Source organism: Drosophila nasuta, chromosome 2R, assembly GCF_023558535.2.
Source record: "Drosophila nasuta strain 15112-1781.00 chromosome 2R, ASM2355853v1, whole genome shotgun sequence".
Taxonomy (NCBI): Eukaryota; Metazoa; Arthropoda; class Insecta; order Diptera; family Drosophilidae; genus Drosophila; species Drosophila nasuta.
The window spans coordinates 23,665,873-23,678,172 of NC_083456.1; the positions used below are offsets into that span (position 1 = coordinate 23,665,873).

Here is a 12,300-nt window from a genome sequence, read left to right on the forward strand (position 1 = left end):
ACTCAGCTTTGTTGCTTAAAAGTTTGTTCCTTTTCCTTGTCATTATGAATCATCTACCAAAATGTAGTATTAAAGACAAAAGATACACAGACATCGATGATAGATCAATAGCTGACAGGGTCATTTTTTTTCTCTAGGTAGACAATCTATGCAAATTTGTGCAAGGCAAGGAGTCAGCCGCAGGCTCTAAGGCCAAATCTACCCTGTGGCCAGGAAATATCTTCTCTTCTTTAACATCCTTGGTTGTTATTTGTTTATCTATTTTGCATATTCAGTCTTTGTGACGGTTTTGTGCGCATTGTGAAAGTTTTAAATCAATATTTGTTCATTAGTCATGTTCAATAATTCTAATTATTATAATTTATTTCTTTAGTTATTGAAATGAAGTATAAATTCGGATAGCAGCTGCATTGTATGTGTCTAAGGATATCACTTTGAAGAACATATATCGAGTTCAAATATTTAATTTAAGTTTATGTATATAGTATTTTATATTTGCTCGTCGTCTTTAAATTAATTTTAAGTTCATACTTATAATATTATTCCGTCCTAGATTAATACGCAAATTGCAGTTTCAAGATTACCTTTGATAAAGATTTCTTTTGCCATTATTAATGATAACAATATTGTGCCAATTTGGCGGCGATTTCGTTTTTAACGGATTACCAACGATTTCGTATAATTAGCCAACGCTGTTCAGGGAGCATTCCAAAGTCGATGGGCAAAAATCAATCAAATAATGTGACATCAAGAGATAACAATATAAAAATCCATCAAACTCTATAAAATTAATTAGCAAACGAAAATAAATTATGCAGAAATTATACAGTCGCCAAGTAAAATTGGCAAAAATCCAATCAATTAATATGTATGCACAAAGATGCGAATTTTCAAATCAAAATGCAAAAAAAAAACCAAAAAGTTATCTCTCCTCAGACATAAATTAATTAATTTACTTAATTACAGCCCCAGCTCGCAACTGGACTGAACTGGCGATAGAGCCAAAGATGGAGCTGACTGACCTCTCAACAAACTGGTTAACTTGTGCCAAAATTAATTTCTGATGAAGTTCATTTTATGAATATTACCACACAGAGATGGCGAACCCAAAGGGGGTCTAAAAATAAAATCTATTATGGACACGATTCACAATTAAGATGAAATTTAATCTACTATAACAGAAACTATTTTGAATGTTAAATCATATAACTAAGAAAGTAACTTATATGTTATTGCCCATCAAACTCGATGTTTATTTTATGGCTGCTGGGTATAAAATCATATACAATATGATTGATTGAACACCATTGGATGGAAACTAAGCAAGCACAAAGGGGCAGAGTAAACGGCAATTAAATATTTTGGTAGAGTGAGTAATATTTGGTAAGTGAAGATTCGGTTTCTAGTTAAACCGGTTCGTATAATAAGATGACTACATAAGATGAAAGTAAATAGTTAAAAATATGAAGAACTTTTTAAAATGCTAAGAACTTACTTTCATCCAATTCAACGAGAATAAAGAATAAGTTAAAATAGGATTTAAAAAAAAGTAACTCGGAATCAAAAGTCAAATTAAACTACGAATATTACAATACAGTCAAACTATTCCTTAAATTTATAACATACTAGTAACATTCAACTGAAATTGATAACCAAAAATGTTGACCGCTTGTCCAGAAGAATTACCCAATCCGCACAAGAATTGCCTGAGGGAGATGCTCAATACGCTGATCTGCAATGATCAGGATGTCAAGCGTTTGAACATTGAGTTAAGGAATATGCAGGTTGAGCTCAAGGAAGAATTGAAGAAAATCGAAACTGAGCCTCGAAAATGCTCTTCTGAGAAGAAGTTAAATAACCGTGCAGAGCCTAGAGTTTGTGATAACGATGACCCCAAGACAGAGTTCACTAAACGCATCATCAACTTGAGCGAGATTAAGCATTTCTATACGAAACGCTGTGAGGAAATTCGCAAGCGTCGTGATAATATTATAGTCTATGGTCGACAGTGTATGCGAGCCTATAACGAGGAGAAGTGTAAATTCAAGTCTTTCCACGAGAACACCATTGATTACATAAAACGCACGGCAACTTTGTCACAGGATCAGCAGGTCGTTCAACGCTGCGAGCGTGATATTTGCGAGATGCACAAGAGATTCGTCAAAGAAGTTGCCAATCTGAAGCAATGCGAGTCACAGCTGCAATCATTCTTTAAACTGCTCAAAGACTCGGATCCAAATACCTACTGCGAGTGTTGTTGCTTCAAGGATTACGATTGGTTGCCTCAGGGTAAAAAGCTGGAAGCGGTGGAAAATGTATCCACTGAATTGAAAGCAAAAATGGGCAAGGTTTTAGTGAGTGCTCTGGCTCAGCTGCACACTCATATGCCGCAGGACATGCACGGATTTTTAGCTGGCTATTTGATGAATGTTGAGCGCAACGAGCAAGAAGTGAAGGAGAAACTTGATATATTTCAAGATCATGTGGAGTTCCAAGATAAAGAGCTGCCGGATCCAACTTTCCACTGTGATACCGATTGCCCTAAGTCACAGTGATTCGTATGAGCTATTAATATTTAAATTCATTTGTTAAATGTTGGAAATAAATAGCAATCGCATTTCAATTCAATTTTGTAATTTAATAGTTGTATATTTAATATTTCAATACAAATAGACGTACATAATAGGGTTTTCTAATTCATATATATGGTATTAAGTACATTATCTTAGATGAAATACAATTCAGTAATGCTCAAGCATTTTGCTTCACAAAGGAAATCACATTTAGAGTTGTTTGTTAATGTTATTGTTATGTTTTGTGTTATTAGGTTCTCAGATCATTTACTACGGACTTTGGGTTTGAATTTGAACCAACTTTCGAACATTCAAATGCTACAAACATTTTATTATGTTATTTCGAATTAATATGGGCTTTTATGTGGAACGAGAGTAACGCTTACTCCTTCTTCTTGCGACGATTGCCACGACGAGTGCTCGACGTTGGTTCCTTGTCGGTGATGCCAGTGATGGAGGCGCCAGCTAAATCAGTGTTGGCCATTTTCTGTTGGGTATCCAGAAAAAACATGACATCACGCAGTTGTTCCTGCAGTTCGGAGACCTCTTTGTCGTGATTGTGTTTGAACTCGTTGTACTGCTTCTCCAGGTTCTTGTATTTAACATGCCATGAGCTCTGATTAGTCTGGAAGGCCTTTGACAGCTCACGTTCCTCGGCCAACTGTTTAGTCATCTCTTTAAGCCTAGGATGAAAGAGAATTTTAAACAAGATCTCGACCATCGAAAAAACCACTTACTTTGTCCCGTGGTGTGCCAGTTTCCGTTCTAGATTCTGCTTCTCCTTCACCATGGCTTGCTGCGTTTGCTGCAGCTCATCGATCTCCGTCGTTTTTTCACTCGCAGATGTCTTGTCTTTCTGCCACTCCTGCTCCTTACGTTCGATTAGGTCCTCATAGTACTTGCGTTGAGTTTCCATCTGTGCAGTTAACAAATATGTGAACTCCATTTGCATAGAATCGATTTTATCTTCGCGCTCATCCTTCTCCGTTTGGGAGGCCACCAGCTTGCCATCCGATTTATTTTGAAAGAGACGATGCACAAAATTATCACCAGCATAATCCCACACACTCGAGGTACCCAATTGCATGGCAAAGGTGTGATTTGTCGCACGAAAATGCGCTGCTGCATGTCCGCCTTGATAGCGACCGCAACCCACATGACCACAGATCAAGCATATCCACAGAGAATCAATGCCCTCACATTCCATGCACACCGAATCCTCAACCAGCTCAGGAGTTTGCACATGACGGCACACCGGGCAAGTGGAGTCGCCCCATTTCATCAAGCAGCTGGCGTGGAAAGCGTGATTACACAGTATGGTTAAGACGCCATCGACGCTCTCGTCCATGCGCTCCAGGCACACGGGGCACGTGGGCAGCTCAGTGTGTCCGAACGGGGGCAATCCGTGTTCGCCACGCTCTACAGCCGACACCCAGACGGCATGGCAAAGTGAATCCGGCTCTAGGGAGTTGTATGCAATGCCATTGTAGGATTTATAAAACTCTAACGCAGCTTCATTCGAACGGAATCTGTGGTGAGAACAAACACATTAGAAGTTGTTAAACTCTCGTAATTAGGAACTTACTCTAGCAATACCATAAACTGATTGGGGCTGCCATCGCGTACAATGCGCACATGCCTGATCACAGCATGACATGGTGCAATAAAGTTGAGCAAATCATGACAGTTCAAAGTCGCGGGCACAGCCAGCAAACACAGTTGATTCGAGGGGGCTTCCTTTATGGCCTTGCGCTCACTACAAATAGGAGTAAGTAAATACAATGCAACTCTATGCCAAGCAGCATACTCACTTCGTCTTGTACAGATGAATGATGCCTTTAGTTACCTCCACAATGGGATTTCCCGAAAAATAACCGATTTCCTTTGGAAAGTTCGAGGCTGTCGCACCCGGTTTTGACTCATCGCCACTTCGTGGTGTAGTTTCCCGTGAACTTCCCGCTGTCGGACTATTCGTCGTGTGCTGCTGCAGTGCAGCAGACCAGTTCATCTTAGTCGCCTCGTTCTCAGCTCCAGCGCTCAATTCTCGAGTCCAACGTTGATTCGTGTACGTCTCGATGACAATGTCGCGAGCCTGTCGCAGTCCACGATCGCGTTCACGCTCTTTCTGTACACGCGGATTGGTGGGATGCTCGGAGGAAACAGCGCCTTCTTGCTCTGCAAGGGGTCAAATGAAAATTGCGTGTTGTGTGAGTTCAAGTTTTCTTTGTCTCTGCTTTTTTGCAGAGTGAGTAAGGGCCATTTACCTGCGCTGGCTTCCAAATCGATCTCGATTTTGATAACACACAATGAAATGTTTTCTAGCATTACACAGGCATAATTTCAATCAAAACAATACCAAAAATCATCATATTAAGTTGTTTTTAAACAGACTTTACACTTTTCGTTAACGAATTCACAACAAAAACTAAGCGTGACCGCAGTTGAATTTCACAATATACTGATTAATATTTGCGAAAAGTAACATTTTCAGTCTAGCTGGTTACACTTAGCAGGTTGAATTGAAATTTAAAAAGAAATGCGGGTAAATAAAAAAGAATACTTTTTCGTGTTAATAATTTCGATAAAATGTAAAACCATGTCACTGCATACGCCATAAAAAGTACTGCTATCAACAATAATATCACTGATAACAATGCAAATGTATTTACCCGTTTTTAAATCCATTTGATTTTGAATATTACTTTCCAAGATCAGAAATGTTTGAAATAAGTCGATTGAATTATATTAGTGAACTAGTTTAGAACAAAAGTTTGATATAGTTGTGGATATTTGTACACATACCTATATTTATAAATGATATTGATAAAGTAAAATCATCATAGTAAAGTATGTGTTCCACTATATTCTCATCGTTCCTTAAAAAATGAGCCATAAAAATCAATGTGGTATATTTGTCGGCGTAAATAAGTGCATTGTGAAATACAAGTTAGCGGCCACGCTAGTGAAACAGCAAAAAAATCAAGATGGCTCACCGGTCACGACGGGATTATTGAATTATTTTATGTTTTGTGTACACAAATACACAACTAATCGATTTTTTGCCAGATTCTGGACAAACCACTTTCACAGACGACATAAGAGTGCAAAAAGCCGATAATTTCAACGACTACGACGGCATGTTATTGGGCTTAAACGAGCTGACGACAACACGACGCCTTTTGTTTATTGTGGCTGTTTTGGTGATTGTACTATATGCAAAAATCCATATATTGCCCGTTCTGGAGTGGTATTGGACAGCGATTAGCTTATAGCCGTTATAAAGATGACGGACCGACGCGTTTCATACTTTTACAATGCCGATGTCGGCAATTTTCACTATGGTGCCGGGCATCCGATGAAGCCACAACGTTTGGCGGTCACCCACAGTCTGGTTATGAACTACGAGCTGCACAAAAAGATGAAGATCTACCGTCCATACAAGTAAGTAAAAGGTAAAAACAGCTGGGCCAACATATATTCACTTATTCCCTCTTTATTGCAGAGCTAGTGCACAGGACATGCTTCGATTCCATAGTGATGAATATATCGCCTATCTACAGCAAGTAACTCCACAAAATATTCAATGTAATTGTAAGTGCAACTGAAAGTTAGCCAGCAAAATCACATCACTAATTATTACAATTATGATTGCAGCCGTTGCCTATACTAAGTATTTGGCACACTTTAGCGTTGGTGAGGATTGTCCCGTATTTGATGGTCTCTTCGATTTCTGCGCCATGTACACAGGTGCTTCGCTTGAGGGTGCACAGAAGTTGAATCACAATCACAGCGATATCTGCATTAATTGGTCGGGAGGCTTGCATCATGCCAAGAAGTTTGAAGCCTCCGGCTTTTGTTATGTCAACGACATTGTCATTGGCATCTTGGAGCTACTCAAATATCATCCCCGCGTGCTTTACATTGACATTGATGTACATCATGGCGACGGCGTGCAGGAGGCATTCTATTTAACGGATCGCGTGATGACTGCATCGTTTCACAAATACGGCAACTATTTCTTTCCCGGGACCGGTGATATGTACGAGCTGGGTGCGGAATCTGGTCGTTACTACAGCGTCAACGTGCCACTCAAGGAGGGCATTGATGATCAGAGCTACTTCCAGGTTTTTAAGCCCATCATCTCAGCTATTATGGACTTCTATCGGCCAACGGCAATTGTCTTACAATGTGGTGCAGATTCATTGGCTGGCGATCGTCTGGGTTGTTTTTCGCTTAGCACTCGCGGTCATGGTGAATGCGTCAAGTTCGTCAAAGAACTGAATGTGCCTACTTTGGTTGTGGGCGGCGGTGGTTACACTTTGCGCAATGTGGCGCGCTGCTGGACACATGAAACTTCGCTGCTGGTGGATCAGGAGATAGCCAACGATTTGCCGCCAACGGAATATTACGATTTCTTTGCGCCCGACTTTACGTTGCATCCCGATGTCAATTCGCGGCAGGATAATGCGAATTCCAAGCAGTATTTGGAGTTAATTGTCAAGCATGTTTATGAGAATCTGAAAATGTGCCAGCACTCGCCCAGTGTGCAAATGGTGCAAACGCCGCCCGACGTCGATATGGAGGAGCTGCGCATGAGGGAAGAAACGGATCCCGATGTGCGTATGTCACAAGCGGATGAGGACAAGCTAGTCGAAGCGAAAAATGAGTTTTACGATGGTGATCAAGATCAGGACAAGCCCGATTCGGTAGAAAGCTAAGAACACTATTTAGATTTAAGCACACTATGCAGCAAAATAAGAAAATAGATGCGCCACAATTTGGCTTTAAATTAGACACAGATATGATGTATGTTTATTTATGATTATATTTAAAGATATATATTGCCGAGCTAAACTGGACTGAGAGATGAATGCAGTTTGTACCATACAACATTTATACACGGAGGATTACTTAATAGTGATTACAAATTGATCAAAGTTGATTTGCATACTCAAATATTCGATTTATTTTGCAATCACTACTATTGCTAGAACTGGGAAAACAATTGTACGCAAGTGAGCTCGAAGAAGCTCTATTTTTATAGTGACAGGGGTGTACAATTCTTTTCCAGTAATAAAAAATAATGAGAGAATATTATAGTAACAAAATCCACCTACATATATATCGCGATTTACCAGCCCGTTGTTGTATTCGCCAAACGTCGCATGCGTCGTGTATTTCGATCCTGATCGCGTATCTTCTTCTCCATCTCGGCATCAGTTAGCGTCTCTAGGAAAGGCGCCCAGGCGTCCGCATCACTTGGATTACGAAACGGTACATCAATGGTGGATAAAGGAGCCTCGCTGAATGCATAGGTGCGGCAATGCCACGATAACTGACCGCGTATGCTGTATGCGATCGCCGTCACAAATTCACCGCCTAGTCCCAATTCAGCACACAGCTTGATGGCAAACTCTTCAGGATTGTTGTTCTTCTCGGACATGTCCCACTCAACCTGATCGACCAGGGAGGTGTTGCCAACGTGAATGTTAAGTTTGACAATAACACGCTGATCGCAGCTTTCCTCTAGAATTGGTGGATCGTTAGGAAACGCTTCGATTTGTTGGCGAATTGCTTGGGCAATTGCTGGAACAAATGGCAGGGGATTCAGGTCGAGATCATCACATAGGACCTCGGCAAACTGTTCGGGTGTTATCATGCTCTCATTCTTGTTCCATGTGAAAGTATCACGCAGCTTCTGTCCCTCCAGCTCCATGTCCAGGCGTATGGGAACCAGACATTCCTTTTGTGCTGCATTTTCCAGACTTGCCGTTGGATCTGTGTCGTCAAAACACATGGGAAACGTGCGCACCTTCTTGGTATGCACCCGGTTACGATTGATGGGTGTGGCCTGAGGCACTGCATCCAAATGACTTGAATTGGGCATCGTTGGAACGTATTGTGGTTGCTTCTTTGACTTGCTCTCACGCGGCACAGGTGTGTCCGAGGTGTTCACGGAAACAGCGCGATATCTAAAAACGGCATATTGTACTTAATACAGTCACATGAAATGTTTACCGGGCGTAACTTACTTTTCGTCGTTACCGGCCATAATGTCATCGACTTCGACAGCACGCAGCAACGACACTGAGCTCGCTAATATGTGTGAACTTAGCCCGGAGTCAGCCAAACGCTTGCGTTCCTCGTTGGAGAGCACAATTCGTGTCATCCCAGGATACTTCTTGTACAGGATGCCGCGAAAATGTCGCATATAATTGCCCACCTCGGAGCCCACATAATAATACTCGCCGCCCTCTTCCAGTTGGAATGCCACCGGCTTATCACCGTACGTCTGCAGCGCCATCTTCTCAGCTTATGTTGTTTACTAAAGCTCTACACTTTCCACACTTTTCACAATTGCTTTTCTTTTATCTATTTATTTTATCGGCCAATTTTTGCAGACAAATATTTTTTCATGCGAACGGAGACATGGCGTCGTTAAGATGACAAGTAGTGTGACCGCAGCTGCAATTTAGAAAATATATTAATTTGCGTCAAAATATACCGATACGTAGTCGATTGTTAGCGAGGGTGGCAACATATACGGGAGTTGCAATCACGCGAAATGGCAGCCTAAACACACACAAAAAAGTGGCAACACTGTAAGTCGTATGGTGCCGCAGATTTGTGATTGAGAATTTAGTTTAATTTAATTGAAGATGTCTTTAATACGCGGTTTTGCTGTTGCCATTACTATGGCCAAGCCCATGAATAGAACTGGCACAGGTATGGGTATCGAAATAAACCTACTTCATACATTAATCCCGATGTTTTGGCAGTTCAAACATGCCGTCACATCAAACGTTGGGTCTCCCCGACGTTACGTGAGCTCGCACACCGCGTACAGAAACAAGGACCCCAAAAGCCAGAGCCACGCGCAGGCTTCATTGAATGGAATTACCGCTCTGAGCTGTTTGCTTTTGGCAAGCGTTTAAATGAGGAGTTCCAACTACCCCTGCTACAGACCGCATTCACAGAGCGCACATACGCGCATCAGGAACAGGAGCGACAACGCAAACTGGGTATTGCTGAGTCGGATTTGCATACAGCTGACAATGTTGAACTTGCTGCCAAGGGTGCGCATATTGCCAAAGCCTACATTGAAGCGTATGTTCAGCATTCGTTGCCCAAAGTGCCGGCGATTGGCCAAAAAGCGATTACTTCATACCTGCTGAGTACGGAAACTTTAGCTCACGTCTCCACACATTTGGGCACCAAAGATTTAATCTTTGCCAGCGAATACCCGCCCAGCAATGAAACGCTGGCGAATACACTGAATGCTGTGATTGGTGCCTTAGCGGATTCAAGTGGCGTGGAACGCGCTTTTCTCTTTGTGCGCGATTTCATTTGCACGCAGCTTAATCAAAAGGATTTGCTGGATATATGGACACCGGAGCAACCACTGCAGTTGTTAGGCGAAGTGTGTGCGCAACGCAAGCTGGGTGAGCCAGAGCCCCGCCTGCTGGGCGATTGCGGCAAGAACACAGTGCTGTCTGCATTCCATGTGGGCATCTATTCTAATCGCCAACTGCTTGGTAAGGGATTCGGCGAGGATGTGAAGACGGCTACAGAGACAGCAGCAATCGACGCACTGCAAACCCTCTTCGATCTTCATGACAATCGACGTCCATTCGATTTCGGGATTCAACTGGAGACGAAACATGTGAGGCTAGAGGCGTAGATAATTTGAGAGATCAAATGAGATGTTCGTTAAATATATATTTTTAATTTGTCCTAAACACATGTACTTCCTGAATGATGAATATATTAACTTGGTTGAGTTGCAAATATGGCAAACTACGATAATAACAACTCTGCTAGTAAATCTGCTTAATCGCTGTCATCGCGTGTCGACGACGCTCCACCAACTGGTGGCGCATTAACATCGTCTGGTTTCGATTCCAGCGAAAAGGGCGGTATCTTGCAGTCGAAGGAGTAACCATCCTCACGCTCCAAACGGAAGGTACCCCACATATGACCACTGGGCGCCTGCAGGCTCACATGACTACTGTACTGGAACGCGGGCAATCGTGGACTGAGTATGGGCTCCTGGCCAACAACCCCGCGTCCACGCACCGTCTCCAAAGTGCCCGACAATGAGAAGATACGCCAATGTCGCTCACGCAGCTGAACGCTCAGCTCACCCAGATTCTCCAAGCGAATGCAGTAACGCCACTAAAAGGAAAGAAGAAACCATTTGTTAGGTGTATTTCTAGCAATCCTCTCCGGCTCTAACTCACCCAGTATACGGAAGAGGCAGGCGTCTCGCGGCAACCCATATAGAAGGGTATGACGGTGATGCGAACATTCTCCGTGGTCTCCTTGTGAACATCGCTCATGTCCAGCCAAGGATGATTCTTCTCTTGCCACGCCTTGAGCGTTTCTTGGCTCACAAAAGGCGGCTCGGCGTCTGGCGTATGCGTCAAAAACTTGTCGAATAGTTCGTGCTGCAACGGCTGCTTATCGTTGGACGAATAGGGCATAATGTCATCGTGCGCCACATAATCCAATCCAGGTATGGCATACAGGCTGCGATTGGAATCCTGATTGCCAAGAAAAGTAACAGCCTCCGTTTGCGCGCGCTAAAAGGGAATTTATTTAGTTTCGTCAAGGAACTGATGAAGCCAACACTTACAATATGTGGACAGTCCCGGGTATCGATGAGCACCTGATAAAATGTCTGCGTTTTACCCTTAACCTCTTTGGCATCAACTGCGCTTGCTTTATTATTGTTGTTGTTGCTTGTTATCGGAGTCGCGGTACCCACTTTGGTGGTACTCTGCTGTGCATCGGCAGCAGTGTTGGTGCTGCTGCTCGCTTGCCATGCCGCTGCTGAAGCTGCAGCATCTGCTTGAGGTGCTGCACTTGTTGTTGCCGTGTTATTGTTGCTGTGTCCAGCCTTAACTATAATGGATGAAGCCTCTGTGTTGGATGTTGCCGGTGTTGTTGTTGCTGCTGTCACCGTTGTTGTTGTGGTTGTTGTCTGCCTGCTAGGATTGTGCAAGTCGCGGTCATATACACGAGCCGTCCATGGAAACAGTATGACGCCCCGATAGCCGAAGATGCGGTGCAGGAACAATTGTCCAGTATCATATTTACCCTCCTTGGCGTCCAATAGGCGACCAACCTCAGCAAGTCTGCAATCAAGTTGTTATTATGCAACATTTGTTTTTATTTTATTGTTTTGTGATAGCGTCGTCGCAGTGTCTGCTAGCAATATTACAACAAACAACGACAACTGACCCCACCACCATATCATCCGAGTGGGGGAACACTTACTTGGTTGAACTGGCGGCCTGCTTTTTAATGCTACGTTTCACCAATATATCACATTTATGCAGCAGTTGCCAACGCTTGTCCCATTTGAATACGTGCAGTAATAAACCCATTAGTTGTCCTCAATCGCAGAGTGCAGCAGCCGCAGTTCGCCGTTCGTAGTTGTTGGCCTGAATCTGAATGAGAAATCTGGGAACAGCTTTTATGCAATTGATGAGGGGGGAATATGTGCACCACTTGTCTTTTTGTTATTGTATGTTATATGAAGAATTTGTTAAAAGTGGGTACATGTGCTTTATTTTAAAAAAAAATTTTGTAAATTTATCAAACTCTGATAATTCGAAAGAACATTGTTATTGTACAAATTTATTGTTTTTATTTTTTTTGAGTTTGTTCTCAATACGATTTCTATGTTGCGCAGCAACCCTGCGCACAACTCTACTATCGATAT

The 12,300-nt window shown here is 42.5% G+C and overlaps 6 protein-coding genes across 8 annotated transcripts; 3 read left to right on the forward strand and 3 right to left on the reverse strand.

The window, feature by feature from the left end:
- The first annotated feature begins 1,550 nt into the window (after window positions 1–1,550).
- Window positions 1,551–2,628, forward strand: LOC132787549 (uncharacterized). The gene has a single exon (XM_060794654.1). The coding sequence runs from the start codon at window positions 1,659–1,661 to the stop codon at window positions 2,553–2,555; it is 897 nt and encodes a 298-aa protein (XP_060650637.1). The 5' UTR covers window positions 1,551–1,658; the 3' UTR covers window positions 2,556–2,628.
- A 41-nt stretch (window positions 2,629–2,669) lies between these two features.
- LOC132787543 (BRCA1-associated protein) lies at window positions 2,670–5,331 on the reverse strand. 3 transcript variants are annotated; one of them, XM_060794647.1, is made up of 7 exons: window positions 5,243–5,331; window positions 4,838–4,891; window positions 4,385–4,748; window positions 4,159–4,329; window positions 3,311–4,102; window positions 2,960–3,256; window positions 2,671–2,891 (listed from the first exon to the last, which is right to left on the reverse strand). In XM_060794647.1, the coding sequence occupies exons 1-7, from the start codon at window positions 5,256–5,258 to the stop codon at window positions 2,885–2,887; spliced, it is 1,701 nt and encodes a 566-aa protein (XP_060650630.1). In that variant the 5' UTR covers window positions 5,259–5,331; the 3' UTR covers window positions 2,671–2,884. The 3 variants fall into 3 exon arrangements, with proteins under 3 accessions (XP_060650632.1, XP_060650630.1, XP_060650631.1); XM_060794649.1 differs by lacking the exon at window positions 4,838–4,891 and having other exon boundaries at window positions 2,670–2,891; window positions 5,243–5,323; XM_060794648.1 differs by having other exon boundaries at window positions 2,884–3,256.
- A 193-nt stretch (window positions 5,332–5,524) lies between these two features.
- On the forward strand, window positions 5,525–7,367 carry LOC132787544 (histone deacetylase 3). The gene is made up of 3 exons (XM_060794650.1): window positions 5,525–6,014; window positions 6,076–6,164; window positions 6,228–7,367. The coding sequence occupies exons 1-3, from the start codon at window positions 5,857–5,859 to the stop codon at window positions 7,289–7,291; spliced, it is 1,311 nt and encodes a 436-aa protein (XP_060650633.1). The 5' UTR covers window positions 5,525–5,856; the 3' UTR covers window positions 7,292–7,367.
- Window positions 7,368–7,515: 148 nt separating this feature from the next.
- LOC132787546 (SWI/SNF-related matrix-associated actin-dependent regulator of chromatin subfamily B member 1) lies at window positions 7,516–9,033 on the reverse strand. Its single transcript, XM_060794652.1, has 2 exons — window positions 8,606–9,033; window positions 7,516–8,545 (listed from the first exon to the last, which is right to left on the reverse strand). Exons 1-2 carry the CDS (start codon window positions 8,875–8,877, stop codon window positions 7,705–7,707), a joined length of 1,113 nt encoding a protein of 370 aa, XP_060650635.1. The 5' UTR covers window positions 8,878–9,033; the 3' UTR covers window positions 7,516–7,704.
- A 108-nt stretch (window positions 9,034–9,141) lies between these two features.
- On the forward strand, window positions 9,142–10,254 carry LOC132787548 (large ribosomal subunit protein mL44). Its single transcript, XM_060794653.1, has 2 exons — window positions 9,142–9,299; window positions 9,353–10,254. Exons 1-2 carry the CDS (start codon window positions 9,233–9,235, stop codon window positions 10,252–10,254), a joined length of 969 nt encoding a protein of 322 aa, XP_060650636.1. The 5' UTR covers window positions 9,142–9,232.
- Window positions 10,255–10,272: 18 nt separating this feature from the next.
- On the reverse strand, window positions 10,273–12,240 carry LOC132787545 (polymerase delta-interacting protein 2). The gene is made up of 4 exons (XM_060794651.1): window positions 11,853–12,240; window positions 11,209–11,710; window positions 10,814–11,155; window positions 10,273–10,748 (listed from the first exon to the last, which is right to left on the reverse strand). The coding sequence occupies exons 1-4, from the start codon at window positions 11,960–11,962 to the stop codon at window positions 10,404–10,406; spliced, it is 1,299 nt and encodes a 432-aa protein (XP_060650634.1). The 5' UTR covers window positions 11,963–12,240; the 3' UTR covers window positions 10,273–10,403.
- Between the last annotated feature and the right edge of the window lie 60 nt (window positions 12,241–12,300).

What these genes read in the sequence shown, in the direction of transcription:
- LOC132787548 (XM_060794653.1), top strand. Translation starts at nt 9,233, where the DNA reads ATGTCTTTAATACGCGGTTTTGCTGTTGCCATTACTATGGCCAAGCCC. An exon ending in CATGAATAGAACTGGCACAG is followed by an intron (nt 9,300 to 9,352) that starts GTATGGGTATCG and finishes ATGTTTTGGCAG; the next exon opens with TTCAAACATGCCGTCACATC.
- LOC132787545 (XM_060794651.1), bottom strand. Translation starts at nt 11,962, where the DNA reads ATGGGTTTATTACTGCACGTATTCAAATGGGACAAGCGTTGGCAACTG. An exon ending in CCCGGGACTGTCCACATATT is followed by an intron (nt 11,156 to 11,208) that starts GTAAGTGTTGGC and finishes ATTCCCTTTTAG; the next exon opens with CGCGCGCAAACGGAGGCTGT. An exon ending in CTGCCTCTTCCGTATACTGG is followed by an intron (nt 10,749 to 10,813) that starts GTGAGTTAGAGC and finishes CTTTCCTTTTAG; the next exon opens with TGGCGTTACTGCATTCGCTT.
- LOC132787549 (XM_060794654.1), top strand. Translation starts at nt 1,659, where the DNA reads ATGTTGACCGCTTGTCCAGAAGAATTACCCAATCCGCACAAGAATTGC.
- LOC132787544 (XM_060794650.1), top strand. Translation starts at nt 5,857, where the DNA reads ATGACGGACCGACGCGTTTCATACTTTTACAATGCCGATGTCGGCAAT. An exon ending in AAGATCTACCGTCCATACAA is followed by an intron (nt 6,015 to 6,075) that starts GTAAGTAAAAGG and finishes TCTTTATTGCAG; the next exon opens with AGCTAGTGCACAGGACATGC. An exon ending in ACAAAATATTCAATGTAATT is followed by an intron (nt 6,165 to 6,227) that starts GTAAGTGCAACT and finishes TTATGATTGCAG; the next exon opens with CCGTTGCCTATACTAAGTAT.
- LOC132787543 (XM_060794647.1), bottom strand. An exon ending in CGATTTGGAAGCCAGCGCAG is followed by an intron (nt 4,749 to 4,837) that starts GTAAATGGCCCT and finishes GACCCCTTGCAG; the next exon opens with AGCAAGAAGGCGCTGTTTCC. An exon ending in ATTCATCTGTACAAGACGAA is followed by an intron (nt 4,330 to 4,384) that starts GTGAGTATGCTG and finishes TCCTATTTGTAG; the next exon opens with TGAGCGCAAGGCCATAAAGG.
- LOC132787546 (XM_060794652.1), bottom strand. Translation starts at nt 8,877, where the DNA reads ATGGCGCTGCAGACGTACGGTGATAAGCCGGTGGCATTCCAACTGGAA. An exon ending in ATGGCCGGTAACGACGAAAA is followed by an intron (nt 8,546 to 8,605) that starts GTAAGTTACGCC and finishes TGCCGTTTTTAG; the next exon opens with ATATCGCGCTGTTTCCGTGA.